The sequence below is a fragment of the Capricornis sumatraensis genome, chromosome X (assembly GCF_032405125.1).
Source record: "Capricornis sumatraensis isolate serow.1 chromosome X, serow.2, whole genome shotgun sequence".
Lineage (NCBI taxonomy): Eukaryota > Metazoa > Chordata > Mammalia > Artiodactyla > Bovidae > Capricornis > Capricornis sumatraensis.
In genome coordinates, this window is record NC_091092.1 from 96495450 (window position 1) to 96511424 (window position 15975).

The window sequence follows — 15975 nt, forward strand, 5'->3', positions numbered from 1 at the left end:
CCAATTCTAACTGTTGCTTCCTGACCTGCATACAGGTTTCTCAAGAGGCAGGTCAGGTGGCCTGGTATTCCCATCTCCTTCAGAATTTTCCACAGTTTATTGTGATCCACCAAGTCAAAGGCTTTGGCATAGTCAATAAAACAGAAATAGATGTTTTTCTGAAATTCTCCTGCTTTTTTGATGATCCAGCAAATATTGGCAATTTGATCTCTGGTTTCTCTGCCTTTTCTAAATCCAGCTTCCCTTCAATCAGTCTCTCCCATCAGGAAGCTTCAGCAAGCCTCTTATCCTTATCCATCAAAGGGCAGACACAATGAAAACCACAATCATAGAAAACTGAACAAATTGAACACGTGGATTGCAGCCTTCTCTAACTTAATGAAACTATAAGCCATTCTGTGTAGGGCCACCAAAGATGGATGGGTCATGGTGGAGAGTTTTGACAAAACATGCTCCACTGGAGAAGGGAATGGCAAACCACTTCAGTATTCCTGGGTTGAGAACCCCATGAACAGTATGAGAAGGAAAAAGATAGGACACTGAAATAAGAACTGCACAGGTCTGTAGGTGCTCATTGTGGTACTGGAGAAGAGTGGACAAATGAATCCAGAAAGAATGAAGAGATGGCGCCAAAGGGAAAACAATACCCAGTTGTCAGTGTGACTGGTGTTGGAAGTAAAGTCCGATGCTGTAAAGAACAATATTGCATAGGAACCTGGAATGTTAGGTCCATAAATCAAGGCAAATTGGAAGTGGTCATTGACAATTTAGGAATCAGTGAACTAAAATGGATTGGAATGGGTGAATTTAATTCACATGACCATTATATCTACTACAATGGGCAAGAATCCCTTAGAGGATTGGAGTAGCCCTCATAGTCAACAAAAGAGTCTGACATGCAGGATTTTGGGTGAAGTCTCAAAAATGACAGAATGATCTCTGTTCTTTCCAAGGAAAACCATTCAATATCACAGAAATCCGAGTCTATTTCCCAGCCAGTAATGCCAAATAATCTGAAGTTAAATAGATCTATGATGACCTATGAGGTCTTCTAGAACTAACACCAAAAAAAAAAGTCCTTTTCATCATAGTGGACTGGAATGCAAAAGTAGGAAGTCAGGAGATGCCTGGAGTAGCAGGTAAGTGTGGCCTTAGAGTAAAAATTGAAGCAGGGAAAAGGCTAACAGAATTTTGTGACGAGAACACACTGGTCATAGCAAACACCCTCTTCCAACAACACAAGAGATGACTCCACACATGGACATGACCAAATAGTCAATACCTAAATCAGATTGATTATATTCTTTGCAGCTGAAGATGGAGAAGCTCTTTACAGTCAGCAAAAACAAGACCAGGAGCTGACTGTGGCTCAGATCATGAACAGTTTACTGCCAAGTTCAGACTTAAATTGAAGAAAGTAGGGAAAACCACTAGACGATTCAGGTATGACCTAAATCAAATCCATTACGATTATGCAGTGAAAGTAACAGATTCAAGGGATAAGATCTAATAGACAAGAGTACCAGAAGAACTATGGATGAAGATTCGTGACAGTGTACAGGAGGCAGTGAGGAAGACTATCCCCAAGAAAAAGAAGTGCATAAAGGAACAGTGGTTGTCTGATGAGGCCTTACAAATAGCTGAGAAAAGAAGAGATGCAAAAGGCAAAGGAGAAAAGGAAAGATATACCTATTTGAACGCAGAGTTTCAAAGAATAGCAAGAAGAGATAAGAAAGCCTTCCTCAGTGATTACTGCAAAGTAATACAGGAAAACAATAGAATGGGGAAGACTGAGATCTCTTCAAAAAAAATTAGAGATACCAAGGGACCATTTCATGCAAACATAGGAACAATAAAGGACAGAAATGATATGCACCTAACAGAAGCAGAAGATATTAAGAAGAGGTGGCAAGAATACACAGAACTATACAAAAAAGATCTTCATGACCCAGATACCCACAATGGTGCGATCACTCACCTAGAGCCAGACATACTGGAATGTTCAAGTCAAGTGGGCCTTAGGACGCATCACTACGAGCAAAGCTAGTGGAGATGATGGAATTCCAGGAGAGCTATTTCAAATCTTAAAATACACTGCTGTTAAAGTGCTGCACTCAATATGCCAGCAAATTTGGAAGACTCAGCAGTGGCCACAGGACTGGAAATGGTCAGTTTTCATTCCAATACCAAAGATAGGTAATGCCAAAGAATGTTCAAACTACCACACAATTGCACTCATCTCACATGCTAGCAAAGTAAGGCCCCAAATTCTCCAAGCCAGGCTTCAACAGTACATGGACTGAGAACTTCCAGATGTTCAAGCTGGATTTAGAAAAGGCAGAGGAACCAGAGATCATATTGCCAACATCGGGTTTGATCATAGAAAAAACAAGAGTTCCAGAAAGACATCTACTTCTGCTTTATTGACTATGCCAAAGCATTGTCTGTGTGGATCACAACAAACTATGGAAAATTATTAAAGACATGGGAATACCAGACCACCTGACCTGCCTCCTAAGAAATCTGTATCCAGGTCAAGAAGTAACAGTTAGAACTGAAGATGGAACAACAGAATCGTTCCAAATTAGGAAGGGAGTACATCAAGTCTGTATGTTCTCACCCTGCTTGTTTAACTTATATGAAGAGTACATCATGCAAAATGCCAGGCTGGATGAAGCACAAGCTGGAATCAAGATTGCTGGGAGAAATATCAATAACCTCTGATATGCAGATGATACTGTTCTTATAGCAGAAAATTGAAGAGGAGCTAAAGAGGCCCGTGATGACAGTGAAAGGCTAGAGTGAAAAAGCTGGCTTAAAATTCAGCATTCAAAAACCAAGATCATGGCATCTGGTCCTATCACTTCCATGGCAAATAGATGGGGAAACAATGGAAACCGTGACAGACATTATTTTATTGGGCTCCGAAATCACTGCAGGTGGTGACTGCAGCCATGAAATTACAAGAAACTGCTCTTTGGAAGAAAAGTATGACAAAAGTAGACAGCATATTAAAAAGCAGAGACGTTATTTTGCCAACAAAGTTCCATCTAGTCAATGCTATGTTTTTAGTACTCTTGTGTGGATGTGAGAGTTGAACCATAAAGAAAGCTGAGCACCAAAGAATTGATGCTTTTGAACTGTGGTGTTGGAGAAGACTCTTGAGAGTCACTTGGACTTCAAGGAGATCCAACCAGTCCATCCTAAAGGAAATCAGTCCTGAATATTCATTGGAAGGACTGATGCTGAAGCTGAAGCTCCAATACTTTGGCCTCCTGATGCGAAGAATGGACTCATTCGATAAGACCCTGATGCTCGGAAAGGTTGAATGCAGGAGGAGAAGGGAACAACAGAGGATGAGATGGTTGGATGGCATCACCGACTCGATAGACCTGAGTTTGAGCAAGCTTTGGGAGTTGGTGATGGACAGGGAAGCCTAGCTTTCTGTAGTCCATGGTGTCACAAAGAGTCATATGCTACTGAGCAACTCGACTGACCTGAGGCCTCAGGGGAAAAGAGATGGCATGTCTCTCTATCCAACTGAGATCTGGCCCCTCCTTTTAGCCCCTTCCCTTTTGCTATTTCAATATCTCTTACTTTTGCAATTGGTTACCAGGAAAACAGGGTAAGTTATCCTCATCACTAACATGATGGTACTATGTTGCCTTTCCCTCTAGTGGAAACTTCATAGGGTCCTACCTTCCATTTCATCTCCCCCAGAAGTTTAATCTTCTACCTCATCTGTAGGCAGTGTTCTGGTGATAAGCTCCCTCTGGCAGAACTCAACACATAGCTAGTTGAGCTCGGAAGCACCTGTTCAGTTATTGTATAGAAATTCATCTTATTTATGGCTTGCAGATACTGAGTGCACTTTCTCAGGGTATACAAAGCAAGTAGGCATTAAATAACTAAAAACTGCTTATTTGGGCTATGTTGAAAATGACTGGATGGGTAAATTTTTGAGTTTGGCACTGACGGGCTTTGCAGCTAACAGGTCCCAGCCTTCTATGAAGAAGTAAACAATATAGAGCCATATGCAGAGGCCTTTTTTTGGCTCATTTATATAACAGTAATGTATAATAGTATAATCACTGTGGAAATCAGTTTTTCAATTTCCTAAAAAGCTAAACATGCAATTACCATTTGATCTAACAATTGCACTAATTGCACTTCTGGACGTATATCCCAAACAAATAAAAAATTTTGTTCACAAGAAACCTATACATTAGTGTTCATAGCAGTGTTATACAAAATAGCCAAAAACTTAAAACAACCCAAGTTTCCTTCAATAAGTAAATTGTTCATATGTAAACAAACTGGTACATCAATGCCAGTGATTATTACTCAGCAGTAAAGAATGTTGATGTATGACAGAACCAATACAATATTATAAAGTAATTAGCCTCCAATTAAAATAAATAAATTTAAATTAAAAAATGAAGTATTGATACATGCAACACCTTGCAGAGAATTGTGATGAAATTTTAAAGCTAATCTCAAAATATTATATACTTTATGTATCCATTTATAAAATGTCTTGAAAGGCAAAATTAATAGTAAATGGTTAAGATAATGATTACCAAGGGTTAAGGACAGGGTTGAGGGATAGAAGGTACAGAGCTGTGTGTGGCTATAAAAGTACAGTAGCAGTATTCCTTCTAAAGGAATTGTTATCTTGAATATATCATATTAGCCTAGTTGTGATATTATACTACAGTTATCCATTGAGGAAACTGGATACAGCTTTTGGGGGATTACTCTTTACTATTCTTTTTTAAAATTGTGGTAAAATACATATAGCACAAAATTTACCATCTTAACCATTTTTAGGGGCTTCCCAGGTAGCACTAATTGTAAAGAACCCAGCTGCCATTGCAGGTGACTTACTAGATGCAAGTTTGATCCCTAGGTCAGGAAGATCCCCTGGAGAAGAAATTGGCAACTCAATCCAGTATTTGTGCCTGGTGAATCCCATGGACAGAGGAGCCTGGTGGTCTACAGACCCTGGGGTCACACAGTCGGACACAACTAAAGTGACTTAGCACAATGATCATTTTTAAGTGTATGCTTTAGTAATGTTAAGTATATCTGAATTGTTCAATCAGTCTACAGAAATTTTTCATGTTATGAAACTGAATCTGTACCCATTAAGTTTTCTATTTCCCTCTCACTCCATCCCCTAACAACTATCATTCTACTTTCTGTCTCTGTGAATCTGAACACTCTAGATACCTCATATGAGTAGAACCATATATGTTCTTTCATGCCCAGTTTGTTTCATTTAGTATGATGTCCTCAAGGTTCATCCATGTGAAACTTCTGTCAGAATTTTCATTCTCTTTTAAGGCTGAGTAATATTTCATTGATTGCATATCACATTGTATTTATTCATTCACCTGTATATAAACAACTGTATAACTTCTACCTTTTGGTTTTTGAAATTAATGCTTCTATGAACATTGGCTTAAAAGTATTTTTGAGGCCCTCTTTTCAAATTCTCTTGGATATATACTGAAAAGTAGAAATAATGGATCATATGGTAAATCTATTTTTAATTTTTTTGAGGAGTAACCATTGTGTTTTCCATAGAAGCTGTACCACGACACAGACAGTTCCAATTTCTCCACATTTTTGCCAATAGTTTGTTTGTTTGCTTGTTTTGAAATACTAGCCATTCTAATGGGTATGAGATGATATGTCATGGTTTTAGTTTCCATTTACCTAGTGGGTTGCTGTGGTTCAGTCACTAAGTCATGTCCAACTCTTTGCAACTCCATGGACTACACCATGCCCAGCATCCCTGTCTTTCACTTTTTCCTGAACTTTCCTCAAACTCAAGTCCATTGAGTCGGTGATGCCATCCAACCATCTTATCTGGTTGCCCTCTTCTCCTCCTGCCCTCAGTCTTTCCTAGCATCAGGGTCTTTTCCAATGAGCCAGCTCTTTGCATCAGGTGGCCAAATTATTGGAGTTTCAAGTTCAGCATCAGTCCTTCCACTGAAAATTCAGGGTTGATTTCCTTTAGGATTGACTGGTTTGATCTCCTTGCAGTCCAAAGGATTCTCAAGAGTCTTCTCCAACACCACAGTTCAAAAGCATCAATTTTTCGGCACTCAGCCTTCTCTGTGGTCCAACTCTCACAAACATACATGACTACTGGAAAAACCATAGCTTTGACTGTAGGGACCTTTATCAGCAGTGATGTCTCTGCTTTTTAATACACTGTCTAGGCTTGTCATAGCTTTCCTTCCAAGGAGCAAATGTCTTTTAATTTCGTGGCTGCAGTTACCATCCGCAATGATTTTGGAGCACAAGATAATATATGGCTTTGACGTATTCCTTTCCCAATTTTGAACCAGTCTGTTGTTCTACGTCCCGTTCTAACTGTTGCTTCTTGACCTGCATACAGATTTCTCAGGAGACAGATAAGGTGATCTGGTATGCCTATCTCTTTAAGAATTTTCCAGAGTTTGTTGTGATCCATGCAGTCAAAGGCTTTCACTTAGTCAATGAAGCAGAAGTAGATGCTTTTTCTGGAACTCCCTCGCTTTTTCTTTGATCCAGTGGATGTTGGCAATTTGATTTGTGATTCCTTTGCCTTTTCTAAACCCAGCTTGTACATCTGAAAGTTCTTTGTTCACATACTGCTGAAGCCTAGCTTAAAGGATTTTGAACATTACCATGATAGCATGTGATACCCTAATGATTAGTGATGATATCTTTGTATGCTTAGTGTCCATATGTATCTCTTATTTGGAAAAATTGTCTATTCAGGTCCTTTTTTAAATTGGAGTATAGTTAGTTTACAGTGTTGTATTGGTTTCAAGTATACAGCATAGTGGTTCAGTTATGCATATGCATATATTTTTTTCTTTTTCAGATTCTTCCCTCATATAGGTTATTATAGAATATTGAGTACAGTTTCCTGTGCTGTACAGTAGGCTGTTTTTGGTTATCTATTTTATCTATAGTTGTGTATGTATGTTAATCCCAGGATTGTAATTTATCCCTCCCCCTACATGTTTCCCCTTAGGTAACCATTGGTTTGTTTTTGAAATCTGTGAGACCTGTGAGTTCATTTTAGTTGCCCAGTTGTGTCCAACTCTTTGCAACCCCATGGACTGTAGCCCAATGCCAGGCTCTTCTGTCTGTGGAATTACCCAGGCAAGAACACTAGAGTGGGTTGCCACTTCCTTCTCCAGGGGTTCTTCCCAACCCAGGGATTGAACCTGGGGTTCCTGCATTGCAGGCAGTTTATTTACCTTCTGAGCCACCTGGGAAGCCCCTGCATGATTTCATATGATATTTGTCTTTGTCTGACTGCACTTAATATGATAATCTCTAGGTCTGTGCCATGTTGCTGCAGGTGGCATCATTTTGTTCTTTTTATGGCTGAGTAATATTCCATTGTATATATGTACTACGTCTTTATCCATTCCTCTGTCAATGGATATTTAGGTTACTTCCTTGTCTTGACTTTTGTAAATAGCGCTGCAATGAACATTGCTGTGCATGTATCTTTTCAAATTGTTTTTCTCTGGGGAGATATATATGTATTAGAATTGCTGGATCATATGGTACATCTGTATTTAATTTTTTCATGAACCTGCATACTGGTCTCCATACTGGTTGTTCCAACTTATCAGCACATTCCATCAACACTGTAGGAGGGTACACTTTCTTCCCACTCTCTCTAGCATTAGTTGTTTATAGACTTTTTAATGATGGCCATTCTGACCAGTGTGAGGGGATACTTCGTTGTAGTTTTGATTGGCATTTCTCTGACAATTAGTGATGCTGAGCATTTTTTCACATACTTTTTTGGCTATGTGTATGTCTTCTTTGAAAAAATGTCTATTTAGATCTTCTGTCCAGTTTTTAATTGGGTTGTTTGTTTTTGTGACAGAACTGCATGAGTTCTTTGTATATTTTGGAGATTAATCCCTTGTCACTCACAAAGATTTCCTCCCATTCTGTATGTTGCCTTTTCATTTTGTTTATGATTTCCTTTGCTGTACAAAAGCTTTTAATTTTAATTAGTCCCATTTTTTAAATTTTTGTTTTCATCTTCATTACTTTAGGAGGTAAATAAAAAAATATTGCTTTGATATTCTGGTTCCTGCCCAGTGGTGTGGAGAGCTGGGTCTTGTCTCTCTGATTTGTAGGGCTGTGCTCAGGAAGACTTTAAGCTACTTCTCTGCTGATGGGTGAGCCTGTGTTCTTACCCTGTTGGTTGTTTGGCCTGAGGCATTCTAGCACTGGAGCCTATAGGCTGTTTGGTGAAGCTAATGTCCAGGAGGGCTCATACCAATGAGTTCTCCGCAGAACTGCTGCTGCCAGTGTCTTTGTCCCCAGAGTGAGCCACAGCCACCCCTGCCTCCACAGGAGGTCCTCTAATATTAGCAGGTAGGTCTGGCCCAGTCACTTATATGGTCACTACTTTTTTTCTCCTGTGTCCTGGTACACACAAGAACATTTGTGCATCCTCCAAGAGTGGAGTTTGTTTCCCCTAGTCCTGTGGAATTCCTTGATCAAATCCCAGTGGCCCTTAGAATCAGATCTTCTGGGGGATTCTCCCAGTGCCAGACCATCAGACTGGGAAGTCTGATGTTCAGCTCAGAAATTTCACTCCTGTGAGAGAACTTCTGTACTATAATTGTTTAGCAGTTTGTGGGTTGCCCACTCAGCAGGAATGGGATTTGATTTTATTGTGATTGCACCCTCCTACCATCTCCTTGTGACTTCTTTGTTTTTGGATGTAGGGTATCTTTTTTCATAGGTTGCAATGTTTTTTTATTTGTTTGTTGTTGTTGTTGCTGGTTGTTTAGCAGTTAGTTGTGATTTTGGTGTTCTCATAAAAAAGTGTGAGCTCATCTCCTTCTATTCCACCATCTTGAGCTAATCTCATGTCAGAGTGTTCTCCCTGTTTTTCTCTAATTTTATAGTGTCTGGCCTTAAATTTAGGTCTTTGATCCACTTTGAGTTTAATTTTTGTGTATGGTGTTAGAGAATGTTCTCATTCCATTCTTTTAAATGTAGCTGTCCAGTTTTCACAGCACCACTCATTGAAGAGGCTGTCTTTTCTCCATTATATATTCTTGCTTCCTTTATCAAAGATATGTTGTCCATAGGTGTTTGGATTTACCTCTGGGCTTTCTATCCTGTTCCACTGATCAATATTTCTGTTTTTGTGCCAGTATGATCCATACTGTCTTGATTGCTGTAGCTTCATAGTACAGTCTGAAGTCAGGGAGCCTGATTCCTCCAGCTCTGCTTATTTCAAGATTGCTTTGGCTATTTGGAGGCTTCCCTGGTGGCTTAGAGGTTAAAGCATCTGCCTGGAATGCGGGAGACCAAGGTTCGATCCCTGAGTCAGGAAGATCCCCTGGAGAAGGAAAATGGCAACCCACTCCAGTACTCTTGCCTGGAGAATCCCATGGAGGGAGGAGTCTGGTAGGCTACAGTCCATGGGGTCGCAAAGAGTCGGAAATGACTGAGCGACTTAACTTCACTTCTTTGGCTATTTGGAGTCTTCTTTGTTTACATACATATTGTAAAAGTTTGTTGTAGTTCTCTGAAAAATGCCATTGGTAATTTGATAGGAATTGTTTTGAATCTGTAGATTGCCTTGAGCAATATAGTCATTTTCACAATTTTGATTCCTCCAATCCAAGAACATGGCATATCTATCCATCTGTCTGTGTCATCTTCAATTTCTTTCATTGTTGTCTTATAGTTTTCAGAGTACAGATTATTTTCCCTCCTTAAGTAGGTTTGCTCCCAGGTATTTCATTCTTTTTGGTGTGATGTTAAATGTGATTGTTTCCTTAATTTCTCTTTCTGATCTTTCATTGTTAGTGTATATGAATGGAAGAGACTTCTTTGTATTAATTTTGTATCCTACAACTTTACTAGATTCATGTTTGCCTTTACCACGGAGCCTTCCCATTTGTAATTTTATTGTCTTAGTTGTGGACTTTTCATTTCTTCCTAGAGAAGTTCCTTTAGCATCTGTTGTAAAGCTTTTTTGGTGATGCTGAATTCTCTTAGCTTTGATTGTCTGCAAAAGTTTTGATTTCTCTGTCAAATCTGAATAAGAGCTTTGCCAGGTAGAATATTCTTGTTTGGAAGTTTTTCCCTTTCATCACTTTACATATATCATATCACAAGCTTCTGGCCTGCAGTTTCTACTGAAAAATCAGCTGTATATATGTATGTTATCTGTTGCTTTTTTCTTGTTGCTTTCAGTATTTTCTTTTTGTTTTTTAATTTCTGTCAGTTTGATTAATATGTGTCTCAGCATGTTCCTCCTCGTGTTTATCCCATATGGTACTCTGTACTTCTTGGACTTGAGTGAGTGTTTCTTTTCTCATAGTAGAGAAGTTTTTGGCTATTATCTATTCAAATATTTTCTAAGACTCTTTTTCTCTTTCTTCTCGTTCTAGGACTCCTATAATGTAAATATTGGTGCTTTGAACATTGTCCCAAAGGTCTCTGAGACTGTTCTCATTTGTTTTCATTCTTTTTTCTTTATTCTGTTTCATGGCAGTGATTTTCCCCACTCTGTTTTCTAGCTCATTCATTAGTTCTTTTACCTCATTTATTATGCCACTGATTCCTTCTAGTGTATTTTTTTATCCCAGTAATAATATTATTTATCTCTGTTTGTTCTTTAAATCTTATAGCTCTTTGTTAAATATTTATCTTCTCAGTCTACCTCCATTCCTTTTCCAAGATTTTGAAACACTTTTACTATCATTACTCTGAATTCTTTTAGGTAGATTGTCTACCTCCACCTGATATAGTTGTTTTTCTGCAGTTTTATCTTGTTCCTTCATCTGGAACATACTTCTTTGCCATCTCATTTTGCCTGATTTTCTGTATTTGTAGTTTCCTTTCTGTATGCTTGCAGGGCTATAGCTCTTCTTTCTTCTAGTGTCTGCTTTCTGGTGGATGAGGTTGATCATGGGGCTTGTGCCTGCCCACTAGTGGGTGGAGCTGGGTCTTATTCTTTGGGGTAGGCAGAGTATGTCAAGGTGTGTGTGTTAGATGTGGCTATGAGCTCAGTACAACTTTAGGCAGCCTGTCTTCAGCAGAGATGTTTCTGCTAAGAACATTACTTTTAAATTATGAGCATGTCCTGTGTTTTTAATGTTATCATAGTTACCTTACTTTTGAGATCTGCCTAACTACTAAGCTGATATTTTCTTGACATGAACAAAACATAAAATAATCTATTTCTCTAGCTAAACTAACCCACTTTTTTTTTTCTTTTTGTTTATTCAAGGTTCTGGTGTGGGATGTATAACCGCTTTGACAAAGGGTTGCAGCCCAAGCAGAGTATGCTAGAGAGCCTCCTGGAAATTAAGAAGCAGAGATCAATGCTGGAGGCAGATGTGCACAAACTAGAAAAGGTGAAAAGTTGAATCTCAAAAAGAGAATCTCTTACACCTTCTGAGTAGTCCTAACTCACTTGGAATTGATTTGGTACTTGTGAGAAGCTACCTGGCTGGCTTGTTATCCTCTCTGCTTTCCAAGCATCCTGTGTCTATAAAGCTCTGATGCACAGCTCTTTTTTTTTTTTTTTAACCTCCCATGCTGCTGCTGCTGCTAAGTCGCTTCAGTCGTGTCCGACTCTGCGACCCCATGGACTGCAGCCTACCAGGCTCCTCTGCCCATGGGATTTTTCAGGCAAGAGTACTGGAGTGGGTTGCCATTGCCTTCTCTGTAACCACCCATATTAAGTGGTAAATATCACAGTCAGCTAGTTAAGCCAATTTGTTCCCTTTTTTAATCTGGATGGAATTATGAGGAGGAACAAGAGGGAATTTCAGGGAAATAATGCAGGTATTTGTTATCCATCAAGGAAATAAGTATAACTTCTTGGGTGTACTAATGAGAACGATGACATTGCTATTTCCAACAATCAAAACCTTTTAAAAAATCTGATTTCCTTCCCATGCAGATGATAAACTCTATTCATTGAATGGTTCTTTTGCTTTAGGATATGATTATGTGTTGATTTCCTTTATGATACCAGCAAAACCAAAGTCACACACTTGTTTTTAATTAGAGTTGAACAAGTCAACAGGGATTTCTTTTCCAAAAAAAAAAAAAAAATGGAAAATGCTGAGCTGCTTCTTGAATCCAGAGGTCCCTAGGATATGTTTGAAGTAAAGGGGAGGGATACTTCTTAGAAAAGAATTCTTAGAAAGGGTGTGCTGCTTAGGAACTGGGCGTGAACCTCCTTTCCACCAGATAAGTCATAGCATTTCTGCTGCTCCCTGTAAGTAAACAAATATCCTTTTATTTTTTAAATAAATGTATTGTGGTTGCATCAGATCCTAAACTTTTGAATGTCCTCTTGAAAAGCAACAGTCAGTTACTTAGTTCTATTAAAAAAAAAAGAAAAGATGAAGAGAGGGAGGGGAAGGAAGAAAACTGAAGTATGACTTAAAATCAGGAAACGAAACAAGCAGCCCCAGGAAAGAAGCCCTAGGCAGAACTGAGAAGTAAGGAACCTTTCTCCTGACTCCTCTTTTACCTATTAGGAACCTTCTCCACAGGGTCTCCAGAACAAGTCCCCTATTATAAACCTAGCCCTTTTATTTATTCCTATTTAATTCCTAAGAGAATCAGATTCATTCTATTAATAGACAGAATCATATCACTCTCTGATTCTAAAGTTAAAAAGTAAGTAAGGCTTCCTTTTAAAATAACCAATACAATATTTTAAAGCAATTATCCTCCAATTAAAGAAAAAGAAAAGGAAAGCAAAAAGGATAACTATTATTAACATTCCTTTTTTAATACAGAGAAGAAAAACAAAAGCAGCCTATATTATATTACAGATACCCTGTTGATGTTTTTTAAAAGGCAGTACAAGTATAAAGTTAGAATATGCACAATACAAAAGTGTACAAAATGAAATGTTGAAAAAACTCTCCCAGCCACCTATGCAGTCAGTTTCTTTCTCCAAGTGTTACCACTGTATACGTGTGTGTATGTGTGTGTGTGTGTGTGTGTGTGTGTGTGTGTGTATGATTTTGTGACTTCCAGGAAAATAAGAATGGCATGCTTATCCCTAAGGCAGGAGCTCTTAACTGGAGTCCATAAACCCATAGATGTCCACAGATGACCTTCAAGGGATCTGTGAAACCCCTGAAATTATCCCTAAAGACTGTGTGCCATCTCATTCACTCATTTGTGCCTGCATGTGATTTTCTGAGAAGAAGGTTCATCATTTACTCCAGATTTTCAAAGGTGTATGTGACCTCCCGAGAAAGCTAAGAATCACTATTGTAAAATATCAGTAAATCATTATTATCCCTGAAAGTGAAAATATCTATTGGAGACAGCATGAAGTAGTAGACAGGTCATAGACTTTGGCATTAAGGAGAGGCAGGGTCAGATCCCAGCTCTGCCACTTCTTAAATGTGTGAATTTGGGTGAACTTACTTAAATTCTCTGAACCTCAGTTTCCTCATCTGTAAAATATAGCTAATACTTAACTAATAGGACTTTAGCATAAAATGAAATACTATAGTGGTTGGCACATGGAAATAATCAATAAATGTTAGTGATCCTTTCCCTTACCTTCCCTGTTGTCAGTAATAAAATTGCATTTATCAGAAAAGGGAACTTTTATAGATACAAGACCTTTGAGGATATTTAGAGGTAGGGCTTTTAAAGCACTATGTTAAGTGATGAATAAAAGATGTTTGAGGAGGAGGAGGGGACAAAAAGTCATTGGCTACCATATAAGTGACAGCTGACAGGATCCCTATATGTCAGTGTGATATTTGCCTAGTTTTACTCCAGTTTCTAATCCTTTTTAACCATTCCTTGCTCCCATGACAGAAACTGAAAGCCCATGATGAGCCACCAGAAGTCTGTACCTGCTCTCAATTAGGGCATTTATTATCTGAGCACCTGGGAACTCCTTTGACAAATCCTGTCTGTTTTATGGGTACTGATGGAGACCTGAATACTTGATGGAGAATGACACTCTTTCCAGAGAAGGAAGCCCTCTAGTTCAGATGGATCAAGTAAAAAGTCAGTGTGCAGACCTCCACCATTACTATTATGAGATCATGGGCAACCTTAGGGCCATAAACATTTCTAGAGATGTTGGCTTCTCTGGAGACACAGGCATCTCTGGGGTCTTGGGCATCTCTGACAACATGGGCACCACTGAGGCTATGGGCTTCTATGAAGATACCAGCATCTCTGAGACCATGAGCTTCTCTGGGAACATGGGCATCTCTGAAGACATACGGCTGTCTAAGGGCAGCACCAAGATAGGCTTCTCTAAGCAACAGTGAGCTATTCATCTGTTTCCATGTTAGTTGTACCTACAACACCCACAATGATCCTTGTCTCAAAAAAGGCTGTGCTGCTTTTCTAACTGGATTAAATGACTGAGGCTTAAGATTGTAGAAGGGGATTTAGGGCCTTAACCAGTTAAGCAATCAGTATATGTACCTCAGGGCTTCCCTGGTGGCTCAGTGGTAATGAATCCACCTGCCAATGCAGGAGATGTGGGTTCAGTCCCTGGATTGGGAAGATCCTCTGGAGAAGGAAATGGCAACCCACTCCAGTATTCTTGTCTGAGAAATCCCATGGACAAAGGAGCCTAATGGGCTCCAGAACATAGGGTCAAAAGAGTCAGACATGACTTTTTAGCAAGTAAACAAGACCAAACAACATATGCATGTCAAGCAGCCTAGAATATAAGCAAAAGAAAAAGTACGTTATAGTTCTAGAATGGGATTTAGCTTTAAAAATATAATATCTTGCTTTTCAGCTGAGATATTAGATTGGTTCCATTAGTCCATTTTCTTTAAAGGTCAGTCTCCCTTACTTTTCCACCCTTACTATTCTATCACAAGAACAAGTAGAAATACTGTCATAGTGAAGAATTAAGACCCTGTTGAAGGGATGGTATGTGCAAAGGTAACTGAATTGCAGAATGACTTGAAAGAAAATTTTACTTGAAGGTATATATAGTCATACAGTGTAAGCTCATGTTATTGCTGTTAGAGATCCCCAACATTTGCCTGAGAAATAAATAAAAATGGTACATGGGTACTTGGTGGTTTAGAACATATAAGGAAAATTTTCCCAATTCGCTCCCTAGCTAGGTCTTATAATACTCACTTATCCAACTCCCTTTTTTATAGATAGTCCATCAATAAACTTGAATCCACTACATTCTAAAATGATAAATTCCAAAACAATGGGGTCTGAGTTAATAATGTTGATCAATAGCATTTTCAACATCAGTTCAGGAGACAACTGAAAATCTTCATGCTTTAGACCCTGGCTTATACATGACATATGTGCCCACCTAAGTTTTCCTAAAACAGGACTCTTCTTGTTTTTTTTTTTTTTTTTTGCCCAAACGATATGGCCTGTGGGATCTTAGTTCTGTACAGGGATCAAACCCATTCCCTCTGCAGTGGAATTGTGGGATCTTAATCACTGGACTGCCAGGGAAGTCCCTCTTAGGCATTTTTATGAAGATCAGTGGTTTTACTTCTCTAGACATCACATCAGTTTGTGGATTTTTCGACATAATTGGCACTACTTTTAAAATCTGGTAGGCTTAACACCTTGTACTAATGAAGATTTTTGAAAAAAGTCTGTTCTTAAGGCATGCTCAGATGCTCCAGGGGAAGGGGAAACTAAACTTTCCCCAATTAGGGGTTGATACACTTGCTGTACACTTTCCTATTGGATATACAGTCATAGTTTACCCACTTCCACATGTTGGGGTAGGATAAGCCTTGCATAGTTTGGGTCATGCAATATATTGTCATCATTTTCAGAATTTCCTTTGGCAGTAGAATCCATATCTTCACCCAGGATGTCTATTTTGTATACCATGTATTTGATTTAAGCTAAAAAAACCCTGAGATTCTTAGTGAAAGAGCCATCTCTGTTACTATCACATCCATTTGTAAATACAGACAT

General features: G+C 38.8%; 1 protein-coding gene across 1 annotated transcript in view; it reads left to right on the forward strand.

Annotated features, from left to right (window-relative positions):
* Nucleotides 1-14324, forward strand: part of MTMR8 (myotubularin related protein 8) — a 196878-nt gene extending 182554 nt beyond the window's left edge. Inside the window, 3 exon segments of the mRNA XM_068963219.1 lie at nt 11288-11414; nt 13861-13990; nt 13993-14324. Of these exon segments, the coding sequence (XP_068819320.1) occupies nt 11288-11414; nt 13861-13990; nt 13993-14324 (589 nt within the window).
* Nucleotides 14325-15975: the final 1651 nt, after the last annotated feature.